General features: G+C 42.4%; 1 protein-coding gene across 6 annotated transcripts in view; it reads right to left on the bottom strand.

Moving 5' to 3' along the window:
- Nucleotides 1-12756, bottom strand: part of Eaat1 (Excitatory amino acid transporter 1) — a 224972-nt gene that overhangs the window by 5857 nt on the left and 206359 nt on the right. For 4 of the 6 annotated variants that reach the window (XM_071687431.1, XM_071687432.1, XM_071687429.1 and 1 more), the window contains exons 6-11: nt 8753-8804; nt 5920-5964; nt 2997-3183; nt 2582-2815; nt 2183-2377; nt 392-526 (exon numbers count right to left, since the gene is read on the bottom strand). In XM_071687431.1, coding sequence (XP_071543532.1) covers nt 392-526; nt 2183-2377; nt 2582-2815; nt 2997-3183; nt 5920-5964; nt 8753-8804 — 848 coding nt within the window. Of the gene's footprint in view, nt 1-391; nt 527-2182; nt 2378-2581; nt 2816-2996; nt 3184-4902; nt 4936-5919; nt 5965-8752; nt 8805-12756 lie in introns of all 6 variants that reach the window. The other 2 variants (XM_071687430.1, XM_071687433.1) reach the window with 2 other exon arrangements.

Genomic DNA, 12756 nt, shown 5'->3' with positions numbered 1-12756 from the left:
ATCCAATCATCTTTTTTTGAGGAGTGTTCAATGACCACAATCCTCAAGATCCCCCATGGTAAAGTACACATAAACCAACTGCCCCCTTTCATGGTAAAAACCAGTCAGATAGATTCCCAACACACCATATCCAACACCCATCTCCACAGACATTCCCTTTTGTACAACAATACTACACACAGGGAGCAACTGGCACACAATATATAAATTCTCCTCTGACCACCTGCCCATTCTTTTACACTTCACATAACTCACATGACTTAAACAACCAGGAAAGCGGATCAACCATCACTTGCACAAAACACAGAATCCAAGTTACAAAATGTTCCATCTGATACATTCCCATTGTATGAACCTTTAAGCAACTGTGTAAATGAAAGAATTTACTTACAGCAACCAATCAACAGCAATAATTAGAGTCATGTCTTCAGCTGGAAGTCCAACAACATCAAGAACCATCACCATGGTAACAAGACCTGCCTGTGGGATACCAGCAGCACCAATAGCTGCAGCCGTAGCAGTGATACTGTGAAAAAAAAAAAAAATGCAATGACCATTTGAAACAAACTGAAATTAACCTAAGTGGATTGATTTCCTGAAATATGGGAAATACCTTGGGCATATCAGTCACATATTAATGAAAGTTGATTATCATTTGGTCAATATCACAACAGCCTTCAATTACATGAACAAAAATATGTTAAGGAAATTTTCTGCAATGTACAAAAACACACTGGTATACTGGTCTGTACAAGAACAGTATCCATACCAAATAAGATTAAAACCAGTTAAAAAAGGTATAATGGAAAACCTACAAGCGAGCATGAGAACTAATATAGATCAAAAGTAGCCTAAAAACGAGAGCTACACCCATTTTAGACAAAAAATTAAAAGTGAAATTACAACAACTTACACAGTGGCCTACCCAGATTCAAATTCTTGGCTAGGCAGTCAGACCACAGCCAACCCAGCTGTTCAGGCTGGTTATTATATAGGAGTATGTATATTTATACGTCCAATTTATACTATGGCTCATCTGCCAGGTTTTCTGTCCACTTAAAAGCAAATACACCAAGGCTGCAAACCACACAAAATAATGCACTCAGAGCCATCACTGGCAGCCTAGCTACTACAAACACTCAACATTTTCACACTGAAACTGAGATTCTCCCAGCAGAGTCTCATCTCAACATGCTCAGCACTTAGTCCTATGCAACAGCACTAGGACCCCTCCCCTGTTAAAAGACTATTACCAACTACCGACCCCCAAGTACAAATAAAAAGCTTACCCCTACCTCAAACTCCAGTAAACTCTAATCATACATCCCCTCACCCCTAACAAATATAACGCTGGCAAAAAACATACATTCTGATGAATACAAAACAACTGATCTAACTCAGTCTTAAACTCCATCCCACCAGAAATACACTCATTAGAAACCAAACACACCCTAGAAAAACAGTAACTCTCTCCAGCTCATGGTCTAGATGTCATCCATCACTATAAACACTGTTTTAATATATCCCAAGACCCTTCATGTTCACGATGCAACGACCATATAGAAAACACCAAGCACTTACTAATCAGTTGCACTGTAATCTCTGCACACAGATGCACACACATCACAACACCTTATGACCTGTAGTCCCAACCAGTGGACATGGCCATCTTCCTGAGGGCTGCAGGACTCTCATAAAGACAAAGGGGACTCTTGAAGCAGGAAGTAAGCATGAGATGACAATGAATAGGGCATTCAGATTCCAGAGCTATCATATAAAGGAATTCTTTGAAGTAAAGGACCAAACTAAAAATAAAGATGTGACAAGCTAAGAAGAATTTTAAGAAACATTATAATAAGAGAACAGAAGAGAGCTGGGACAATGAATTAAATACTAACTTCTGGATAGTTTAAGTTTGTTTGTTAAAAAGTGAGATGGAGATGCAATAAAATGGGTTTAAATGCTCTACTTTTAAGTTCACAAGGTAATTACATGCAGAAAACACAGATGTACAAATATATTGATAGATTACACAATACATATACAAAAGGCTAAGATGGAGAAATCACTATTCATCAAGTTTTTGAATGAAATTTTATGATTTTGTCAAGCAAGTAAAGTATAACATCTCGTGCACTGAGAGAGCAACATAAACATGTACTGCCTTGCAAAAAAGCTTTACCTGATAGCAACAACTTGTCCAATTGTGAGAGCCATGCCTCTAACTTGGGCAATGAAGATGGCAGCAACAGCCTCATAGAGAGCAGTACCATCCATGTTGATGGTTGCACCGATGGGAATGACAAACCGAGTCACACGTGGGTCAATTTTGTTTTTCTCCTCAAGGCACTGGAAGGTTACTGGCAGGGTTCCTGAGCTGAGATGTATTTCTTCAATCAGTGAAGCTGATACAGCAATAAAGGATAAGACCAATGTCATCTATTACACTGCTTGCAGGAATAAAAGACAGTCATTAACTTCTGAGCAAAATTACTGTTAAGAAACAAAAAGTCAAAATACTGTTCTTGGAAGCCCACAGTAAATTTACCATTGATTTACAGATCATTGTCTTTTGACTGACCTAGAAGCAGTGGCAAAGGCTGTGATATAGGCTTGAGTCATGTTTGCCAAGAAGCGGAACGGCAGCTTGCGTGTGAAGACGGTGTACAGCGATGGGAGAACAATGAAGCCATGGAGAAAGATACCCAGGACAACAGTACAAAAGTACATCCCAAGCTGTCCCAGCATGACATTGAAGTCCTTCATCTCAATCATCATTGAGGCCACTAGGAAGAGAATACCAACTGGAGAAATCCTGAGGGAGAAAACATATTTTATGATTTGATATGAATGGTTTTAATTATCATGTATAAGACTCATTTGTTGTTGTGCAGCTATAATGAATGCCACACAGTTGCAGGATGTGATGAGCATTAAGGAACTACAACTGTAACTAGTGATACTGATTTTGGGATATGTTCCAGGAATACACTAACCAGATGAGCCAGGAGGTGATGACCATGGAAGCATCAGAAAGAGACTGGAAGAAATTCAAGAGTGGCTTGCCTCTAGCATCCAAGGTAGAGAGGGCCAATCCTAAGAACGTTGCAAAACTTACAAGGCCCATGATGTTGAGGGCCCGTGTGTGTTCGGAGGAGATATCCCATTCAGACTTTGGGGGCACTGCCACAGATTGAAAAAGAAGCCAAAATTTTTTATTAGCAGTCTCCAGTGGTAAACATGATGATTGTGAGGCATTTGTGGCCTAAATCACAATGAAATGAAATTAATTTCTACTTAACCTAGCACTTCCTTGGTCTCAGAAAGTGAATAGTAAGTCAAATGAATTGTTCAGATGTTGTCATGAGTGGAAAAAGTAGATGTATTGTATGTATTCATATTCTTATGACTATCAACCTTAGTCCATTATACTCTGGCTAATCTACTGTAGAAACCCTCAAGTATTGGTTAATTTACCAACAGATCTTCATAATTTGGTATTTAATCTTTCAGACCTGCAACGTGAAAGACTCAGTAAGCCTATTGCCTTTCCTCAATGTTATAATAACCATGACAGAGAAATTTTAGCACACTCAACCTGATCACTAAGAGCAAATCTAAATACAGTGCTTTCATTTGTTATATAACCGGCGTTGATTTTTTTCTATCAAAATGTTTTTCTATCAAAATGTTTTTAATAAAAACTGATTTTTTTTTCTTTTTGGGGGGCGTAAGACTAAACATGTAATAATTCAACAATGGCATTCTGCAGAGTAAAATGCTGGGTATTACTGACTAGGAGAGCAAGATGTGGGTCACAGGGAAGGAGGGCGAGCTTTGGGACAAACTTTTTTCACATGCGTTCTAGTTCTCGAACAGAGAGCTCTAACAGTGACCTTACGAGAAGCTTTTAACAGTGGTCTTAGGGGGAGGGGCTCAGCCAAGGGATGAGGATGAGATGCTTTTATCACTACACTTTACTGGTCTTCATGCAAACTTGGGACAAGAAAATGCTTGAGGCAGTAAAACTTCTGTGTCCAACAAGGTCTGTCAAGGGTCTGTGTGGCCTGCACTGTTTGGTGTAAAGTTGAAACGTAAGAAATATGACATTAAACTGCACATGACGGCGAACATGGGAAAACCACTGGCATATCATCTTTTTTTTTTTTGGAGGGGGGGGGGAACTTGAACGTGTGGTAAATAAAAGCAAAGAATGAACGCTGTCAACAAAAGGCTAGCTGAGTGGCTACAAAGCCTACTGAGTATGTATATATATATATATATATATGAACTTGTGCTTCAAATAACTGACCAATGCTAGAGTGCAGAACTGAAGTATCTATACATTCTGTGGTCTAACAAGCTTGTGTATACATACTGCACAATAACATTGCCACATGTGGAATACAATTCCCTGGTGTGCAGTAGAGTGCTAAGAAATCTGTGCAGTGCAAAAATAATAATAATAAGAATAATATAATTGGTGATGAAGTCGAGTAGTTAACAGCTTACGTGGTGGTCAAGACGCTACACCCCACCAGGGATGTGCCAAACGCTGCATTTTACTGAGTGGTGTTAAGGCAGCATTCCGTGAGGTGCTTCACAAGGAGAGAGAACCCAAAGTGGGCGTCTTACAATCACAAGTATCCTCCCCCACAATAATCTAGCATCAAGTAATGACAATCTACTAAAAATGACTCAGAATGGTTGGTTGGCTGGCTGGCTGGTTGGCTGGCTGGTTGCTAGTTAAAGAAAGGGGGGCCGTTTGTAACCTGTGCTAATTGGCCAGTAACGACTATATTCTCACACTACTTATGCTGAAATAACCTTTATGGATAAAACCTACGATACACATCCAAGCAGGCATTTACGACAGACAAGTGCCAACGTGTGTATACTTACGATCATCCTCCGTCAAGTTGTGTGTAAGAAATCCTGTAAAATATGTCAGGGTGAAGGCACTTATAAAGAATGATAAGATTAACAGACATTAACCCAGGTCCCAGATACAAGTCTACAGTGATCTGTAATGAACATTGAGAAGAAAAAAAAAAGTGTTAAATAATACACCGGACGAAATACATGACTAATGGAAGATTAAACGAGAGAGAGCTTTGTGTACCGTGACCACTAAAAATGGGTTAGAATTTAGAAGAAAAATAGCGTCACAACAGAAGTTTTGACTGTAAGGACCCCAACACCCACTCACCACCACCAACTTGTCACGACACAGAACACATTTTCTACTTATGGAGAAAGACAGATGATAGAACATACACGTTCTACAGGATAAGAAGAAAAACAAAACGAATAAGCATACACATGAAGAAAACACATTGGACAGGGAGGAAAAAAGTATCGTAAATCAAGAATCATTAGGAATGTAAAGCAGCTACATAGTTTCTGCCTCCATGGTTACAACATTGAAGACACCCTGAAATAAACATTGAGAAGTTTCTGCAAACAAGCTGACGGTTTATCCCCCACCACCGCTGCCATCACCACCACCATCATCTTTATCAGCAGCTACACACCACTGGAAACACTTTTTTTTAGCCTAAATTACGAAGCAATGAAGACTCGTCCATTTCCGCTCGTGTACCCGAAGGCCAACAACAGACACCACATTATATCAGAGTGATATTGGAGCAGGATCGAATTTATTTTATTTTTTATTTTTTAAAGGTTTGGCGGAAATGAAGGAGAGATCATCGCACAGGAGACTGCACGTGTGGCACAGGTAGCAAAGAGCGGTGTGCTGAAGAGGAGGAGGACCAGCACCACCAGCAGCAGCAGCTGTAGTAGTGGCATAAGCAAGTGGCTGAAGGTGAAGCAAACGATAAAAAATTAAAGAGCGGACGACGAACTCCCGAAGGTATGATCCTTTTTGAACCCCAGCATGAATCCTCTTCTACTTACATGTACCCTCGGTCCAGTTATATTTCCTTATCCACTCCTCTACCCCTGGAAGGCAAAAAATGTATTACTTCAATGGCGCGTGTTGACATACTAAGGTCAACCAACCATAGCATGCATGGGGGAAAATATCACGTGCATAGATAGATATAAACGACAATGTTAATGTTTATCACTGAGCATGACTTGGTTTGTTGACACACACACACACACACACACACACACACAGAGTCCTCTGAAACACAATAGTTGTGGGAACATTCCTTTAATACGTGTTCGGGCCACCTACTTACATTCTTAACTTTTAAACCTTTTTATGATGATGGAGTGTCACGCCCTCATTCCCGTTCATACATACTAATTCCATCTCGTTCCTACACAATGGATCATAATGACTCCCAACCTGTGTGTGTGTGTGTGTGTGTGTGTCGAGTGAGAGTTCTAAAACTTCCGGTTGTTTTTCTTGTGTGTGTGTGACCAAACTTTGTAGTACTCTACGTAAATGGTGTTAGCATTGTGGTGATTGACTTTATATATATATATATATATATATATATATATATATATATATATATATATATATATATATATATATATACTTTCTAGGGGTCTATACGCACATAGAGAGAAAACGAGATGTGCTGAACAGATGTAAACAGACAGTTACGCTGTAGGTAGACAACTTGCCAACAATTTCGTCTTGGAGAATGGAGGACGTCTCACACCAGAGGTCTCCTCTGTTCCCATGTGACTCTTGACGAAGATATTGTGGCCTTTACAACCTCCACTTTATCCAGTCTACTGTCCTGGGGTGTGAGGCCAGCAAAAACACAAACCCCCCCACCACACACCACTCCCTTCACACACACACACACACACACACACAATGGAGGGTAACCAGACACTTGCAACACATGTGGAGCAACGACAAAAAACACCTGTTGCTGCCATGCAATTGCGATCCTTGACGACACCAGCCCCCCCACACCTCCTCTGTCTTGCCCATGACATGTGTGGGAAAAGGGAGGGGGGAGGAGGTTGGTGGTCGTGGGGGATGGAAGGAAAAGGCAACGGTGGATGAATGACTCAGGGGAACGAGAGAAAATGGACACCGGGACACCGAACGCGGTGCTACCACAACCACCACAGAAACAGCAGCTGTGTGTGTGTGGGGGGGGGGGGGGGGGGAGGTGGTAGGTGAAGCACAGGACCTTACAACAGAATCTGTTCTTGAATGAGAATCTGTTCATTCATGATCCATCTTCCACACTCAGGTGAGTGGGGGGGGGGGGGGGTCACACACACACACACACACATCCACACACGCACACACGCACACACATACGACACGACGCACCACACGACACCTTCTCTCCTACACTCCGCGACACCTATACACCCCACACTTCTCGTACCTCTAGCGGGGTGGGGGGATGTGTGCTGTGTACTAAGGGGTGTGCTATGTAGTTATCATGTCACTACGATGCTCTACGACGTACAAGAGCGTTCAAAAATGCAGTGTTGCACTACCCTCTCTACGTTACGGAACTCGCACGAGTTACATAACATCGCTCATTCTTCTTCAGGAGTCTTGTGAGGGGGTGTTGTAAGGGCGGGGGGGGGGGGTGTTGTAGTACTCCATCAGGAGAAAGTGTTGTAGTGTTCTTCGGGCCTCTCCAGGACGCCCGTAGCTTTCCGGGAAACCGCATTACGACAGCCATACCTGATGGGACTGACGGTGGTTGTGGGCTGGTGTAGGTGGTTGTGGACTGGTGTAGGTGGTTGTGGGCTGGTGTAGGTGGTTGTGGGCTGGTGTAGGTGGTTGTGGGCTGGTGTAGGTGGTTGTGGAGTGGTGTACATGGTTGTGGACTGGTGTACATGGTTGTGGACTGGTGTACATGGTTGTAGACTGGTTGCAGAAGGTTGTGGAGTGGTACCAATGGTTGGGAGTAGGTGTAGATGGTTGTGGGCTGGTGTACATGGTTGTGGGCTGGTGTACATGGTTGTACACTGGTTACAGAAGGTTGTGGAGTGGTACTAATGGTTGGGAGTAGGTGTAGATGGTTGTGGGCTGGTGTAGATGGTTGTGGACTGGTGTACATGGTTGTAGGTTGGTTGCAGAAGGTTGTGGAGTGGTACCAATGGTTGGGAGTAGGTGTAGATGGTTGTGGGCTGGTGTAGATAATTGTGGACTTAGTGAAGACGGTTGTAGGCTGGCGTACAATGTTGTAGCCACATGTGGGTAGGTGTGGACCGTTGTTGGCTGATGTATAAGGTTGTGGGAAGGGGCTGGTACGTTCTCTGGTAAGGATGGAGGCCCCAACTGATAAACAATGAACTGTGTGAAGATGGCAGCATTACTGCTGGCTGGTGACGGTGGAGGTGACGGAAGACAGTGACGACGGACAGTGACGGACAGTGGTGACGCAGACGACAAAGGAGGACCCCCCTGGCGGTGACGTGTGTGTGTGTGTGTCACATTGACGACCCGGATCACCTGTTGACGACGTGGTATCATCGTACGATGAAGAGACGGCCGCGGGAAATGGTGGTGAGGAGGAAGTAACGTGATGATGATGATGACGATGACGATGATGAAGGGCGGGAGGGAAAGCAAGGATGACCAACAACAACGAAAGAAAAAAAAAAGAAGGTCAAAATAAAGAGGGTTTGGGTTTAAGGTTACGTAATGGGAGCGGGGGGAGGGGGGTGATAGACGATGGGGGAAGGGGGGGTTGGGAGAGACTTGTGGGTAATGGAGAAATCCAAGATGTAGTGGGAGGGAGGGAGGGAGGGAGAGGAACAGGGAGGGAAGGACTGTAAAGCTGTTACTTACGTGTATCATTAACGAGGTCCTCCAGGTTTGGCTCGATGATGACCGTCTTGTACTGTAGACGAGATGAAAGACAACATTAGTAAACACATCATGACAACATAATACAACACACAACAACAATGTACCAGTCTGCAATACAACTTAAACTTGTTTTGATGAAGGACATCTTCAGTAACACATCATGACAACATAATACAACACACCTTATAATAACAATGTACCAGTCAGCAATACAACTTACACTTGTTTTGATGAAGGACATCTTCAGTAATACATCATGACAACATAATACAACACACCTTAAAAAACAATGCACCAGTCTGCAACACAACTTACACTTATTCTGGAACAAAGAATCATGAAACACCTGTTGCAATATGACTCGCAACACACTGGTTGCACAGCAGCCTGCAAAACGCACGCACGCACTCACTCCGCTCACGGCTAATCCATCACACATCTGTGGTCGTCGCTTTCTGCCACTCACTACCCAACACAGTAACTTGTCATCCTGTGTACAATGGCGAGGCCCCTCGGGTTTATTGACCCCCCAACGAATACGATGACTCCTCATCTTAATAGTGATGCGAGTTCGATGACCTTTCGATCGAAACCAAATGCTATAATGATTAACCTAAACCTGATGACCTGAGATGACCTCGATTGAAAGCTGATTCTCATGACTGATTGGTCGCCGACTAGTATCGACCAGACTCCGATGATCCACACGTCAACCTAGGATGACACAGTAACAAAGACCTTGACCTGACCTTGACCTAGCCCTTGACCTGACCTCTTCCACTATCCCATTTTCAAGTAAGCCGTGCAGGAAGTGCGAGCTAGTCTGGGATGATCCCGGACCCCTAAATACACATACATTAGGCTAACGATCATTTGGCCGTAGTTCCGGTACATTATACAGAGACGTTAGTAAGAGAATTGGGTGCGAGCGACGAGAACAAGGCATTATCATCTTCGTCGACTCCTGGCGCTACCTCGCTAACGAGGGAAACACGTAATGGAAGAAAAGACTATACATACATATGTGATCGCCACTACCGCTCCTGAGCGAACAAGAACACTATAGCAGCAGGGCCGGTAACCGAACCACTAAACCACCCGCGTCCGGATCCGTGTTTCGAAAAAGACGTCTCGTTGTATGTCGTATAATAGAGAGTTTTTGAACACACCGTGTGTCACCCACATAACATAATCACCCTCAGTGAGAGAGAGAGAGAGAGAGAGAGAGAGAGAGAGAGAGAGAGAGAGAGAGAGAGAGAGAGAGAGAGAGAGATAATAACCCTCTAAAAGTCATCATTTAACCCATTCAAAGTGATGACCTCATCACTTAAACCCCCTAATTAAAGTAGGTCCACATAACATTCCCCCCATCCCCCCATAACCTCCCCCCCTTCACTCGAGTACAGATATTATTAGTACCGTAAAGGTCAACAAGCGTAGTTAAAAGCATGAGGGAGAGAGAAAAAAATAAGGTCACACAGTCATGAATATATTCAGTGGAATTATTCACGAGTTTCATTATTTACACACCAGGAGGCTCCGTGGTCTACATAACTCTGCATCCCTCTTCATTTTTTTTTTATCTTCTTAATTGGCTTTATGGGCTTATCATGTTACGGATGTTAATGCCAAACTAACCAAATCCATCTACAACCTCATCCCCACACGCATATATATATATATATATATATATATATATATATATATATATATATATATATATATATATATATATATATTCTCTTATAAGTATGTATATTGATTACATAAGTGCAATTCTCCACTATAAACAATAAAGTTTATACAGTCACACACGAAATTAATACCACAAGAACATGATAATAATAATAATAATAATAATAATAATAATAATAATAATAATAATAATCTCAAGTGTACTTTGTATAGAATATATCATTTCAGGGCAAACATCGGTACTTTTACTATAGTAACACTCCCACACGCTACTCTCCCGCTGAAACTCACTTGATTTTGCAACTTCCGTTACCCGCAATATTTGTGGTCTGGCAGTCTCCTATTTACTAAGTCCGCTCTCACCCTCCACTCAGGCAAGCAAGACCAGACGACTCCATGACTGGGACCTGCGACTGACTCTCTCTCTCTCTCTCTCTCTCTCTCTCTCTCTCTCTCTCTCTCTCTCTCTCTATATATATATATATATATATATATATATATATATATATATATATATATAATGAGCTGTGGTTTCGGTGCATTATTACATGACAGCTAGAGACTGAGTGTGAACGAATGGGGCCTTTGGTGTTTTTCCTAGCGCTACCTCGCACACATGAGGGGGGGAGGGGGTTGTTATTCCATGTGTGGCGAGGTGGCGATGGGAACAAATAAAGGCAGACAGCATGAATTATGTACATGTGTATATATGTATATGTCTGTGTGTGTATATATATGTGTACATTGAGATGTATAAGTATGTCTATTGTGCGTGTGTGGACATGTATGTATATACATGTGTATGTGGGCGGGTTGGGCCATTCTTTCGTCTGTTTCCTTGCGCTACCTCGCTAACGCGGGAGACAGCGATAAAGCAAAATAAAATAAATAAATAAATAAGATATATATAATGCTGTTATAATAACCATGACTGTCGAGAAGTCACTACCCTAGTCCTTAATGAGCTAATAACCACATATGACATAACCATATTCAACTCTATTTACTTCGGTTTCAAGGGCACGTCTTTGTCCCCGAAGCTTGTTGGTCTCAGACAACTGCCGCGGCGCTGTTTGTATGGGTAAGGACGTGGTGCTGTTTACCGAACTGGCCGTCTACACTTTGCGGTAAAACGTCTGTTTGTATGGGGTGGGCAGGTGGAACTAGGTTGTTTGTAGGGGGTAGGAACACGGAACTAGGCTATTTGTAAGGTTACGCTCTTGGGACGGTTTACATAAGCTATTAGTGCCGAACTAGCGATTACATTTTGCACTAACAAAGTTTTTCTATCACAAAACTGACTTCGAGCACGACACTAAGTCCCTTACGCCCCTTGAGCACAGTATGAACCCCAAGGCATGAATGATGCCGCGACCTCTGACCTGACCTTTCTGAGAACGGTCGAACTAGGACGTGCAATGAAGACTAAAGTTTTTACGATAAGTTCGGGGTTGCTTACCAAAGGCAGAGGCTAGCGCACTTAGTTCAATCCAATTCAACGTTATTTTTTTTTCCCCACCCTGCCAGTACTTGGGAGTTCTACAGAAACCCACCTATTTCTTCTGACTGAAATATGTTGCTGTGTCTCCAAATATATCGCATTCATACCTGCTTCTCGTGTGTGTGTAGCTTATCTGTCAACTTAGCAGCAGTTCATCTAATAAATAAAATATCGCATTCACCTGCTTAACATGCGTGTGGTTCATATGTCAATACAGGCAGCAGTTCATATGATGAATAATCATTATCATCACGTATAGCGAACGGTTTACTGCAACACTTAGGCTGAAGAGAAAATATTAGCTTCCCAAACAGTTTTCCCGAGCCGCGGACCGCTGACGTCTGCATACTTAGTCTGTTGTCTTGACTAAGTACACTCGTTTCACACGTTACGAAATGCCTTTCTCGTGTAGAGTCGGACTTGCCAAGCTGATAAGGAAAACAGTCCTGTATTATCATAAGATGCTTTTATGTACAAGTGTCTGACTCAGTGGGAAGATTTCATGTGAAATGCGTGCTGCTGAGTCGCAATTTTGAGAACGATAACCGTTGTCACGTCGAGCACACACACACACACACATATATATATATATATATATATATATATATATATATATATATATATATATATATATATATATTCGATCAGCGAACAGGTTAGGTTACAAGAATGGGCACGTCGACTATTGAGCTTATGAAAGGTATCTTCACGGGAATTCCCTTCATCTGTGTCGCCGCGTGTTTTCCCAAAAGAGTGTCCGAAGAGCGACTGATAAAGGCGAGGCCGC

This window comes from Panulirus ornatus, chromosome 43, assembly GCF_036320965.1.
Source record: "Panulirus ornatus isolate Po-2019 chromosome 43, ASM3632096v1, whole genome shotgun sequence".
Lineage (NCBI taxonomy): Eukaryota > Metazoa > Arthropoda > Malacostraca > Decapoda > Palinuridae > Panulirus > Panulirus ornatus.
This window is presented reverse-complemented; position numbering and strand designations above follow the sequence as displayed.